The sequence below is a fragment of the Phytophthora infestans genome, genomic scaffold (assembly GCF_000142945.1).
Source record: "Phytophthora infestans T30-4 supercont1.67 genomic scaffold, whole genome shotgun sequence".
Lineage (NCBI taxonomy): Eukaryota > Oomycota > Peronosporomycetes > Peronosporales > Peronosporaceae > Phytophthora > Phytophthora infestans.
The window spans coordinates 30,001-43,732 of NW_003303692.1; the positions used below are offsets into that span (position 1 = coordinate 30,001).

Below are 13,732 nucleotides of genomic sequence, written 5' to 3' on the forward strand. Positions count from 1 at the left end.
TGAGTTGCCGGGGCCATTGTACGTGTTGGGCAGCGTTTGAGGGCCTTAAAGCTCAGATATGAACGGCTAGTGTGATTGATTCTGATTGGAACAGCTATCCATTTAAAGAGTCAGTGCGCCAGCCACAGCTATCATTTGGATAACAAAGAAGGATTTGGCCAATTATAGAGAGCCGTTTAGTGAAACGTATATGGTCATGTTTGTTAAGGACTTTGGTAGTCAGGTAAGAGTCAATGGTCACTTACAGAGGCTCCGTTAGAGAGGTGTGATTGAACTACAAAAGCTATATCAATAGTAAATATAGTCTCGAGTTTATATAGTATCATCAGCCTTTATACAGAATTCTGCTTTAATAAAGAGCACCTGACATACATGCAAATTAAAAAATAAATGCGAGATTACAGGGAGCCATAACATGTGAATTGTGATTTGAAGCCAGATCAGCCACATAACATATAAGCTTCACGGTGCTTCTTATTGAGGCAGATCACTGTACATGTAGTAGCGTACCGCTGTCGGGATCGAACAGATCGTCCGAAGACAAGTGGTGGACGGGTCCGTTGCTGTTAGCTCCAAGTTCACGCAGTCGACGTGAAGCACTTCATCGGTTGTTGGTGCGAGCACGGCTAAAGTTAATCTGGAGGTAGCAAATCAATTTGTAAAGTAGGGCTTGGCTATCCTTTGCGCGCTCACCAGTTTTTAGAAGCATACTAAGGTTTCATCACAGATTTATAGTCGTCGGAATTCGTCGTACAGAAGCCCCCCCCCCAATAAGCGTTGGGGTCGTCGGATAATTTTGCATAGGAAAATCACAGCGATCTTATGATTTGTCAAATGTACCTTGAATCTATGTGGTCTGATATAAAGGGGTATATGAGGTGCAAGCTACGCTTATTCAAGGGGGGGGCTTCTGTACTCGCTTCAAAATTCACGGGGATTCTGCATGGCAGGTGCATCTTTCAGTAAGCAAACTTGCTATACATTGTGATGAGCGGTCGGGAACACCAGGTGTCATTTGAGACCCCGTAATAAAATTGATGCTAAGCTAACATTGTTGAGTTTTTGAAATAACTGCCTTTACATCTGACCCTTCGTTTTTCTTACTTCAGAAATTTTCTCGTGAGAGGGGATTTTATCAAATCTCAAAATTTAGAGGAGGTGTATCAGTGGTAAGCGGTCGCAATGGAGGGACTCGCAGACACCGCCACGGCTCCAAAGAATGACACTGTAGTAGCTCGCGACGAAAAGCACAGTGACACGTGCGGCAGAACCAAAGTCGCCAGTGAAGATGGCGAGTGAGGCATAGATTCAGAGAATGAATGTTCGTGCGGTAGTGAGATCTTCACAAGCGACAGTAAAATTGACGGGGATTCCAGTACTATGGCAAGTAGCATCAATTTGAATGACGGAGATCTACGTCACGCGTCTTATTCGAGAGGCCCCTGTGACAAGAAGTGCTTGGAGGGGAGGGCCATGGAGTTGGAGCAGTTCCTGTGTACACTATCGCAAATGACGAGCGGGGAGAAGAAGCAGAGCATGCCGTAAGAGTCCGGACTCAGGTGTAGTGGTCCAGGATCTTCGCCGCAAGAGACTACCGGAGTGACTGAGACTGCCGGGGGGGGGCTATACAAACGGATGGACGATATGACCAGGGAACTGTCCCGGCTAGTACTAAGGTTGCTGACGGGAAGTCTGTGTCGCGCACCAAGAAACGCCCTCGCAAAGAAACGGGATAATCTTTGCCCACTTCAGGGAGAGCACGAATACGATTTTCCAGCGTAGCTCACAATGATTCTAGCCGTCAAAATGTCTAAGAACCAAATATACTTTCGAATTATGAGAATTCTAAGCTTCAGTATCATATTTAACACAGAAGGAAAGCAAATTGAGCGCTATAAATAGCACCAATCGATCCCTCTTGAATTTTTACATTAAACTGGTAAATAAAAATAGTTGTTATTCTTTCGCAAGTTCGGGGCTTGTGACGTGTCAACAACAGTTTGGGAGCTGGAACTCCCGCGAAGACCAACTTGTATTGCTGATCAGATTGCAAAAGCAAAAGTGAGCTATCTAATTTAGCTTGCGGGCGCTATCGCCTGCCACCTTGGCAGTCCAGGGATAGCCGCCCTTAGAGCCTGCTCTGGTTGCACTCAAGTGCAAGTCCATCAGCAGCTGTGTCCTTTAATATCCGCATGTGTCTTCTTATGATCCAGCTGAACGCTGTTTATACCAGCATCATGATGTAGTTCATGATGTGCTTCACTATATTCCGTTGGAGCACACTCCATGTGTGTTGGCTGCGGGTTGTAGAAGCTATTTAGAAGATGTGGCTTTACATGCCACCATCACACTGCCCCCCCAAGCTTCCTATAGCCGCCATCAACACGTCGCGAATACTTGTCCTTATGATTGCAATAGTTGTTTAGTCGAACATGCCTCGTCGCATGTGTCGCTATAGCCGGTGCATCAACTTCAACACGTTGCAGTGTTACAGGTTCAGTTATCGAAGATTTGCAACGATCCAATTTCATCCAATGAATGTCGCTCCAAAGAAAAATCCTCCAATCACAGAAGCTGAAATGCTTGAATCCAGATGGTATTGGCAATCCTTCGCCCTGTGACACCAAACTTTGCCAACATGTTCCTTGGCATCGGCACCATTGGTGTTGTAAGTATCAGTCCCCAGTCTAATCGAAACCCGCTCTTAGGTGTAAGTCCCTTTCAAGTCGATAATCACATTTAACAGGAAGTGCCCATAACTTCGGCCCTAGACAGCGTTGGACGTTGGCGCGACTAGCGATCGGTAGCTGTTGCTGTAGCGCGTAGGAAGGTGTCATCACCAGTATCAGTGGCGTACTGTAGCACAAGCTGTGGCACATCTTCATTCATGGTCTTCAAAGGCTCCCAGGAGTCCTCGATAGGCTCGAGGCCAAGCCTCTTTACCTTCACCTCATAGGCCTGCATGTCTGTGTTCAGTCGATGATCTACAATCGCCTCTACAGCCAGCAGTGTCCCTTGAGAGGCAATATGATCGAGAAGCTCCTCAGTCACATTGAGCAAATCGTCAGCATACAGTTTTAGGCGAGATGGATGTACGTCCATTCTTTTTCCATTGACCAAATGTTCCACAGTGAAATAGTCGTCAACACTGCTAACCACAGAGTACGGACCGACCCACATCACACGTAGCTTGTTTGCATGTATTTTCTCATCGACACGAGAACGTAGGACGTAATCACCGACAGAGAAGTTTATAGGCTGCTCGTGGTGTAATCGTTGCCGGTACCGTTTGTTCTGGCGTTGTCGCTCGTCTTTGACGGGCTTGTGCATGTTGCGAATGTTTTTTTGAAGTTTGTTGAGTCGCTCTATTGTACTTGGCTTTGGCTTGTCCAGCGTAGTTACACCCTTCCCTCCCGGAAAAAATACCGTGTCTAGTGCACTGGGGCATGGTAGTCCCGTAAATAGCTCGACTGGAGCCCGGTTAGCCAACGACGGTACCGGGGAGTGATTTAGGCTGGACTGCACCAGCGGAAGTAAGTAAGGCCAATCGTGCAAGCTGACTTTGTACTCCAGTGCCAGTGCCCTCAGTACTTGCAGGATGTCCCGGTTCACGCGCTCTACTGAGCCGTTCTTCCAAGGTGAGTATGCTAGCACGAACTCTTGACGACTTTTCAGCCTTCGGCCAAGTTCTGATACCACCTTGTTTTTAAAGTGCGATCCAGAGTCGCTTACCCACACCCTAGGTACTCCAAAGCGACTGTACCAATCCAGGATGGTACTCGCTGCAACTTCAGAAGTGGGGCTATCACAAGCCACCAGTTCCGTAAAGTGCGTTGCCTCATCTTTCAACACGAGCGTGTAGCGGGAGGTGCCGAAAGAATCACCCAGAGTAAAAAAAAATCCCAGTGTAGCGTCTCGTTCCGTTCGTAGGTGTAGTGAGCTTCACTAAAAGGTCGGGGACTCACTACCCCTCCCTTCACATGTAGGCAGAGTAGGCATTTCGAGCAGAAGGCACGTACGATCCTTGTGAGACCAGAAATGTAAAACAGCCGGCGTATGTGGTTTTCTATCACATGCTTGCCGCGGTGTCCGTTTCTACCACAGTGCGCGACGACAAGAAGTCTTTGAATCAAGTCGTGAGCTCCACTTGGTATCCAAATCACGTCATTCATAAGCCATAGTTCATCACCACTCAGTGTTGCACCCTTCGGTGCGTCGTGCAGTGATTGCACGCTACCAATCTCCTCGACTGTAGGCCAGACGAAACCGTCCTGGTCTACTGGGCGTAGCGGTGGAGGCGCTGGACTCGCCTTTGAACCGCTTCCACGCTTGCGATTGGCTCGTGTAAACCTCTTGGCCGAGTGAATACGCGCTCTTGGTAGGGGTTTGCCGACCCACCTCGATATCAGGTCCGTCCATACGTTGTGAATCCCCTCAATGTGCTCTATAGAGTATCGGTACTCTAATAGTTTAGTGGACCAGCGTAAGCGTTTTCCGCGCACATGCTTCTTCAACTCTTTGCCGGGAGCGAAAAGGTAGCCGATGTTCCGATGATCGCAGTATAGTTTAAACCTTTGTGGACGAAGCAATAGATATTCCAGTCGTTCACACGCGTGAGCGATCGGGAATGATTCCTTCTCGATAACACTCCAGTTAAGAGCTGAGCCAATAAAACTGCCTCCCATACAGACCAGCAACTCATGGTCCTGTTGGTAATCGGAATCTGCGGCTTCCATCGACTCACTTGCGATACAACTAAACCCCAGCCAGAATTAGAGGCATCCGACATCAGTACTAGCTGCTTGGTTGGATCTGGGTATGATTACGTCACCGAATGTGCCAACAAGTCCCTTACTGTATCGAAACTTTTCAATTCTTCCACTGTCAAATCGATTTGCACCCCTGCTGCAGCTCTCTTGGTTTTTCTAGTGCCGACCAAGGCTGCGTCGAGACGTTCTTGTAATGGCCTTGCGTCACGAGCGTAGTCAACTAGACTTGCGCGCATCCAATTGGTGGCGCAGAGAAATTGCTGCAGCTCGGCGGCGGTCGCTGGCGGTGGCATATCTCTTAAGGCCTGGATGCGGCTCGGGTCATGACCGATTCCATCCTTGTTGACGATGCGGCCACACCAGCGGACCTCAGTTTGAAACAAAGAGCACTTCTTTGGATTTAGGATAAATCCAAACTCGTCCAGCCTCTGAAGTACGGCATCAATAATTTTAACCAATTTATCAGCGTTTTTGGCAAAAACGGGGAGGTCATCGATCCACACGATGACATTCGTGTTCACCAAATCACCTAAAACCATTTCCACCGTCGATTGGAAGTGTAGGGCAGCGTCGGTGCTTCCTTGTGGAACCCGAGTTGGCGTGAACACGCCGCGGTCGGTCATGTACGAGAGAAATTCACGGCAGCTCTCGTGCAATGGGAGCTGCCAAAAGCCCTCGAGGAAGTCAAACATCGCGTAGTACATCATTCCTCTACAGTGTTCCAACGCCACCTCAAGACTCGGCATCACACCAGCGATAGGCTCGGTAAGAGCATTTGTCGGTCTATAATCCACTGTTTGTCGGTAGTCATCAGTGCTGGGCTTTTTAACCGGTAAGGCTGGGCAGCACCAGCGGCTCTCACGGTTTTCATAAACCCACCCTAATTCGACAAGCTTCTTTTTAAAAGTATCGAGAAATTCTGATTTTTCCGGGCTGTATTGGCGTACTTTGCACCGGTAGGGAGCTGCACCAGGTTTTAGCCGGATTTTTAGAGGAGGAACTCGAGCTGGTGGATCGTTACCAACCTCCAGTCTCCAGCCTCCAAAACGGCGTAAAATAGTGAACAGTCTGGTAGTGATGTATTCATTCACAACGCCACGGTTAGTTGCGTCATGTACCAGAGTATCCACTACCTTCATTACCACATCTTCCTCTGTTGGCTTACAGGTCGGCATACCTTCCGGGTCATCAAAGGTCTCATCATCGTCTCCACGTGTTGCAAGGTATTCCAATTGACGATCCACATTTATGCCAAGCTCAGCTAACAATGTTTTACCAACCAGAAACTCGTCCTCGTCGGACTCCACGATCAGGCATCGCTTCTGGTCTTGGCATCGTACTGGTCCCGCGGCCGTATTTAATGTGATGATCACATCGATAGCGTGGGTCGATGTCAAAATCGTACCTCCAGCTGCACGCGATTCAATCGGCTCGCTTAATTCCACAGGAAGAATATTCTCATCAAGCTCGCAAATTCGATCAGCATGTTCTCGTGACATGATATTGTAGTCCGACCCACTATCAGCGCAGTAAGGTAGCTCAAGGAGCCCATTTAGTACGACAGTAGGTCGCTCCTGCGTGTTCGTCGTCGAGGTTATCTCCACACGCTTCGTACGAGACCGTTTATTCTCGTTTCCACTAAAGGTCTTCCTCTTGCTCTTCTTATCAGCGAGAATAGCTCCTTTTCCCGCTTCGTTAAGATCGGGGCATTCACTGAGCCAATGATCTTTACCGCAGTGAAAACATCCCGTGCGTGGTTTGCTTTTCACCGCAGGAGTTAACGACGACTTCATTGCAAAGACAGTGCGGGGTTGGCCGTCATTATTACGTTTTTTCCTGACAGGTGATGATTGGTCACTTTTCTGACGTGAGCCACGATCAGTACCACCCTTGGGCTTTCCTCCACTGTTTTTCCAGTTTGATTGCTGCCTGCGTGTCGACAGTAATCGGTCCACTTTGGCCTGCTCCAGCGCTTTCTCTTTCACGAGGACGTACAGAGCGTTCTCGTCGGATTTGCTTGTAGTGTCCACAAGTCGTAGGTGACTATCCACTGCATCACGTAGGGCCACAGGTGCTAAGTGCTTCTTCAGTACTCGGCATTTCCTTAATACCTGTTGCTGTAGCAAAGGTACTCGCCGGTCCGTTCTCCAAAATGATCTCATCACACAGCATGAAATAGTTCAGGACGCGAGCTTTGACGTCTCGTTGATCAAGGTCCATCTTCAACCTTGCATCAAAAATCGAATAAATATCAAGAATGACATCATTCATGACATTACCGATGATCTTGTCCAGCTCTGACACAATCCTGTCCTCCGTGACCTGTTCTACGGTGGCCCCCCCACTCAAACTTGCAGAGAGTCTTCAGGAGTTGCCGGTTGAACGAGTTCTTTACGCTCCGTAGAGCTTTTGACTTGTCTTCGCCAGTGGTAGCGCACCGAGCTTCGATTGCGTCCTCATACTCCTGCCTTTCCCTTTTCCATTTGACAAGAGCAGGATGGGAGATGTCGTTCACGTACGGGGGTACAATTGACGAGGACGACACCGGTATTGCTGTCGCAGCAGTCGTCGAAACTTTGATGTCTCCAGTAGTCGAGCTGGCAGCCGTTTCAGTCGTCTCAGTCAACCTGGTACCTTGGTCAACCTGAGATTGGCGGCTGCTGCGAGTTCTCATCGTTCACACTTGAACTAAAGTTAACTTTGTGACGTGTCAACAACAGTTTGGGAGCTGGAACTCCCGCGAAGACCAACTTGTATTGTTGATCAGATTGCAAAAGCAAAAGTGAGCTATCTAATTTAACTTGCGGGCGCTATCGCCTGCCACCTTGGCAGTCCAGGGATAGCCGCCCTCAGAGCCTGCTCTGGTTGCACTCAAGTGCAAGTCCATCAGCAGATGTGTCCTTTAATATCCGCATGTGTCTTCTTATGATCCAGCTGAACGCTGTTTATACCAGCATCATGATGTAGTTCATGATGTGCTTCACTATATTCCGTTGGAGCACACTCCATGTGTGTTGGCTGCGGGTTGTAGGAGCTATTAGAAGATGTGGCCTTACATGTTACCATCACAGGGCTGCTTTTTCAAAGTCGCTTTTCTCGAAAACGGTTGAATGACAAAAATATTTAAGACCATCATTATATAGAGGAGACGTCCCGCTATTTAAGTCATTAATGGCCTTCGAAAATCGCACTTCAACAAATAGCTCAGTTTGTCTCATTTTACCTCGGCAGTAACTCGAGTAGTATCGGAGCTTCATTACAAATCACTATCTACCACAGAAATTGTATTAGTACTTTATAAAGTACTATTTTATACTGGAGGGAAAAGTACTGCCGCACGTTTGACACTTTCAAAGGTACCAAGCAAAATCATTTTGCCAAAATGGGCAACATCGAAGACCGTTTGGCCGAGCTAGGCCACGAACTTCCTCCTGCGGGCGCCCCCAAGGGCAACTACGTCAACGTCGTGCGCACCGGGGACTACATCTATACTGGTACGGCGTCGGTCTGTCACCACGTACTCAGTAAATCACTGCTCTGATCAAAGTCCCACAATAATTATATTCAATAGCTGGCCACCTGCCCGTGACGGCTGCGGGGGAGCTGATTACTGGCAAACTGGGCAAGGACTTGACCGCGGAGGAAGGGTACGCAGCCGCACAACGTGTTGCTTTGGCTCTGCTGGCCACGCTCAAGAGTACGTATGATAATGTTAAATTAGAATACTTGAGTGTTGTAATTAATTTTTATTCTTTCTAAGAGGAACTGGGTGAGCTGGACCACATCAAGCGCGTCGTTAAGCTCACAGGCTTCGTCAACTGCGTGGACACGTTTACGGCCCAGCCCAGTGTGATCAACGGCGCATCGGACGCCGTGTTCGCTATCTTCGGAGACAAAGGCAAGCACGCACGTTCTGCTGTGGGCACCAACGCTCTACCGCTCAACGTAGCGGTGGAAATTGAGGCCATCGTGGAAGTGGAGACTGGCGCGCCCTCGCTCTCGTAGACTAATGAAGCTAAATTCCCCTCCCTTGTATAATACAGGGCAGCGAAGTAACATCAGTCCATACATATATATTTCTTACTTCTGGTAAGTTATCGGTATTTTTTTTTTACTTGTGACGAACACTGAAGTGGAGCGCTATGAACCCGAGAAGACGAAAGAACACTACGAGACTCCACACGTCAGTCCAGATTGTCTGATCTGGAATATTGTAGCTCGCCAGTACATCATGTCCAGACATGGGGGTACATTCCGCTATGTCTTCTAAATTGCAGGGTACGTTGGCTACACTACGCCAGAATGCACGCATGAAGCCGAAGTATCCGTACTTGAAGGGCGTCACGAGCTCAAGCCACCGGAACAAGGTGGGCACTCGCTTGGGGTCCACAAACATGCCACCTAGAAGCAGCAACGGCATGATAATTATATTCCCCACGATAGGAGCGATATCCACTCGACGACACATACAGGATACCGCGTAACCGAATGCCACACATGCACTGCTAATCGATATAAGCAGGATAAGCATCTGCATAAAAGCCAGGATACCAGGATTATAGAATATTCCAAAAATTAAGAAATAGATCGGCACCAGATTTAGAATCGGCAACGCGACTTGTGATGGCAATTCGCACAGATTTTTAGCGAGAAACCACGCGCCGATACGGTACAGTCCCACATCTAGCTCTCGATACACAATGGGAAGCTCCACAGGTACGGAAATGATAGCAGGCATCGAGGCCGAGTACACTTGGTCCGTCACAATATAGAAAAAAGCTCCAGAAAAATTACGAACACCTTTTTGATCCACTTTAAGTTGAAAGTAGATGAGTCCAAGAAGAAATGAAATAGTGAGTGTCTGTAGTACTTGAAGACGGAAGGCCATCGGGTCACGCGCAAGACGCAGTGCGTTGTGATGCACCAGCACTTCGACTTGACCCCAAAAAGATAAGCTCGTCTCGTAGTTTCCAAAAAAAATTTCTCGTTCGACTTCAAGCACCACAATATCCACTAAGTCTTCAGATTTTTTAGCAGTGCGTTGGCCGGTTATCTGCTGTTTCCATGTATCTTTGAGTCGTTGATTACGAGCCAACCCTTCGAAATCCGTTGCTCTCTCGACTACCACAAGCTGTTCCATGAAATGGTCCGCTGGGTTCATAAATTGGGGACATGGAAGTTCAAGAGAAGCGAAATGGGTAAGTGCGTTACTTGGAGGTCATTCGAACACTGTTGCACCCTCTTCAAGTAGATACAGTCGCTCGAACAGCGCATACATCTCTGAAGACGGTTGATGGATCGCGGTAACGACGGTCCGCTGCAACGCAAGATGTTTCAGTTGCTGTACCACTGCACGTGCCATACAACTATCCAATCCGGACGTGGGTTCATCTACGATTAATACCGCCGGGTTGGTCAAGATCTCGGACGCGAAAGCCAGTCTTTTCTTCTCGCCTCCGGAGATCCCACGTAACCAGGCCTTCCGAATAATACATTGCAGTGAAAATAATATGGCAATATTAGTATGCTTTTCAGTTATGATGAAAAATTTCAGTAATGTATTTCCGGTATCGTCATAAATTATTTGTAGCCCATGCTTCACAAAACTGCCCAATCCCAGCTAAGCAAAACTGAGAGCCAACAACTCCCTTCACTAACAAGCAAGTCTGTGACTTCTTCTTCAAGCCCGTTCTTGACAACCAGGATGATCTGACGGGATATTTTCGCTGTCGCTGCTCCAAGATTCGCAAACAAGACAGTAAAACCGGCTACACTAACCTGATAAGCCACATTTGCGCACAACACTCCAGCTATGCAGTCGATATTGCCAGCAGTGGGCTTGCCAGCGGCACCCTGATTGGGTTCGTGGACAAGAAGAGTCAAGTCATCTACAGCTGGATTGACTGGATTGTGAAATGCAATCTCCCATTCAGCTTTCTCGACAACGAGACGGTGGCTAAATATGCTGCTGTACCCACGATCTCACCAGAGACAGCTGAGAAGTACATGGGCTTGGTAGTGAAAGCGCTGGAGAACTACATTTCGGGCATTCTCCCTAAGAAATTTGGCATTGTTTGGGATGGATGTTCATTTCGATCGGAGCATTATGTGGCAGTTTTTGGGGTCTTCGGCCATGACAGCAAGATGGAGAAGATCCTGCTCGCCATGGCTCCTCTTGTGGATGATGACATCGTGGACCCTTCTGCTCCTGCTCACATTTCTTTTTTCCAAGCAGTGCTGGGCTACTTTGGCCGAACGCTGGCTGACGTGCTGTACATCGTCGCGGACAACTGTCCCACGAATGGGTCCAACGCTGCAATCATGAAGGCTGCTTTCGTGGGATGTGCGAGCCACCGCCTTAACTTGGCTGTCGTGGAGTACATGGAAAGCTATGAGGATCTGCTGGACAAAGTCCAGCTCTTGATGCGTAAATTACGCGGTCTAAACGCTTCGGCTAGTTTGCGGTGAGCGCAAAATGTATTTTTTTGTATTTTCGGTAATTTATCTAATTGGGTTTTGTTTTGGTAAAATTTAGAGAAAAAACAAGTTGAGGCCAGTTCTCCGTCAAACAACACGGTGGTCGTCAACGTTTAACATGGTACGACGCTATTTTTATCTAAAAGATGCAATTAATGCCATGGATGACGCCACGACGGCGCTGATGCCTTCGCGGCGCGAAGAAAACCAGCTGAGGGGGCTTCTTGAGGAGCTGAAAGCATTTGAATCCTCCTCGAAGAAGCTCCAAAGTGCCGACGGGTTGTCACTTCTCGACGTAGTAGACATTTTCGACGCGCTGATCGAAGAACATCCCGGTGTCGAGGGGTACCTGGGGTCGGACGCAGGTATCGTCCAGCAACCTGAGTTCAAGGATGCCTGTGTTACCGTGCTCACCGGAAAGGCTGATAATCTCACGGAGTCTCAGCGCTCACTGCTCTTACCGTTCGCTTCTCACGTTGCGACGCCACAATTGTCGGAGGGCAAGAAGGTTGGGTTTGCGGACCGAGCGCTCAAAAAACGCAAACTACAACGTGAGACGCCTTGTGAGAACCCAGAAATCGCGGTAATCCCGCCGACTTCCAACATGTGCGAGCGGTTTTTTAGTCAAACCAAACATGTCATGGGAAACCATCGCCAAGGACTGCTCCCTATCAACCTCGAGATAATACTGTTTCTGAAGGTAAATCGCCACCTTTGGAATGTGAAAACCGTCGCCGATGTCGTTAATGCATCCAGATGAGATGTATCTTGACAGTAGTGGTGTGATATTGCTCTAACCATAACAATTACGTATTTTTTAATATCAAATGTTTCCCTGCAAGTACTGATTTCACTAAAAAGCAAGAAATTCATTGCAGTTGTATTATCGGAAGGCCTGCACGTAACATCCATCCACCAATCAAAGTGTCCTTTCATCCTGTTAATCCGAGCTCCTGAAACACAGCATTGGCTCGACTTTGACACTGCTTTTTGGTGGCATGTCCCAGTCTCAACCTCGCTTGGAACACTAGATGTTCCTTCACTGTCAACGTCGAGTGGAACATTTCGTCTTGCATAGAGTACGCCACAATTTTCCTCAAAATTTGGGTCTCGGTTTGCACTCCATTGACCCAAATACTGCCTTCAACAGTGGTATTGCGTCCGGATAGACAGTCGAGCAGTGAGCTCTTGCCAGCTCCGGAAGGACCCATAATAGCCAAGAGGTTACCGGGATGGGCGACGCCATTAGCATCGCTTAGAATCGTCTTTTCAGTATCATTCGCAACGACTCGAAGCGTCAGATTATTCCATTCGATAGTGAGTTGTGGAGCAATAGGAACCACCAGTCTGCAGCCCTCGACGTAGTCGAGTTTTTTGTGGAACTCTTCTTCTTCGTCTGCAGTACCGAATGCCAACGGATTAGGAGCATCTTTGCCTACTACTCGCCATCGCAGCGATTCCGACGCTATTGGAGACGTAGCAGCCATCATGGAGAGCAGGAAATGAGAGAAAGGTGCCGCGTCAGAGACTGCGGCGTCGCTGCAGCTCGATCCATATGAAACTCGCGTGAGCTTTACTGCATATGGGTAATCTACTGAAAATTTATAATTGAGCACTCAGTGAATCGTCAAATCTTGGTTTTCAAGATTGAAACCTGTGTAAACAAATCTAACTTGATTCTTATTGTCGATTGAGATTGGCCGCGATTTCGATGCCGATTCCTCTCCAAGACGAGAAGGGAAGATCAGCCTCAAGCATGAACTGTGGGTCTGCAAGCCGAAAGTTTTATACTGGAGTTTAGAAGGGGGGGGGTACTCTTTAGAATATTGGTTCAAGCAGTCACTCGTAGCATAAAATCGACTATAAAGATGGAGTGGGTACGTTCATTTGATCGGTAGACACGGCATACTGCTCAGTTCGTCAACGCTTTCGATGCCTTGGGCCTCTTTCCATTTCTCACCGTCGAGAGCTTCCAGTTGCGCAGAAATTGATACCAACTCTAGAACTCGTCGTCGGAAATGGATATCAGTTCGGACTCTCTTCTTTTTCAATCTCTTTCTTCTTTTCAAGGTGCTCTTCTCCACTGACGCAATCTTCGTTTCCAGTCCACTTTCATGGTCGGTAGGGGATGTAGACGATGGAGCTTCGAATCGTACCGGATCATCTATTAAATGTGGACTGGAATCACACGAGCTTTCATTATGGTTCAGCGCATCATCGTTTGATGTCAAGTCCGGGGTTTCTTGCTGCGGTGATGCCTCGTCTTGCTCAGAGGAGACCAGCGAAGTAGTTTGAATGTTTCTCGAAGTAGAGTCACCTCTAACGGTGGAGTGGGCACTTCGAATGCGTCGTACACGAGCGCGTGAGATAGCTGCAGAGCGTAAGGCCGTGATGTTACTGGAGCGTTCTACTGTTGATACCGTTGCAGGTCGATTTGGCGGGCAATGCGGCGTCAAAGTAGTCTCCGTAGGAGGTGTTACTGTTCG

At 48.1% G+C, this 13,732-nt stretch overlaps 2 protein-coding genes across 2 annotated transcripts; one reads left to right on the forward strand and one right to left on the reverse strand.

Moving 5' to 3' along the window:
- Positions 1-8,130: 8,130 nt before the first annotated feature.
- PITG_18288 (endoribonuclease L-PSP, putative) lies at positions 8,131-8,827 on the forward strand (the record flags this gene model as incomplete). The annotated part of the gene is made up of 3 exons (XM_002997697.1): positions 8,131-8,263; positions 8,341-8,466; positions 8,530-8,827. 3 exons carry the CDS (start codon positions 8,152-8,154, stop codon positions 8,772-8,774), a joined length of 483 nt encoding a protein of 160 aa, XP_002997743.1.
- Positions 8,828-8,880: 53 nt separating this feature from the next.
- Positions 8,881-9,657, reverse strand: PITG_18289 (ATP-binding Cassette (ABC) Superfamily; the record flags this gene model as incomplete). The annotated part of the gene is made up of 1 exon (XM_002997698.1): positions 8,881-9,657. One exon carries the CDS (start codon positions 9,655-9,657, stop codon positions 8,881-8,883), a length of 777 nt encoding a protein of 258 aa, XP_002997744.1.
- Positions 9,658-13,732: the final 4,075 nt, after the last annotated feature.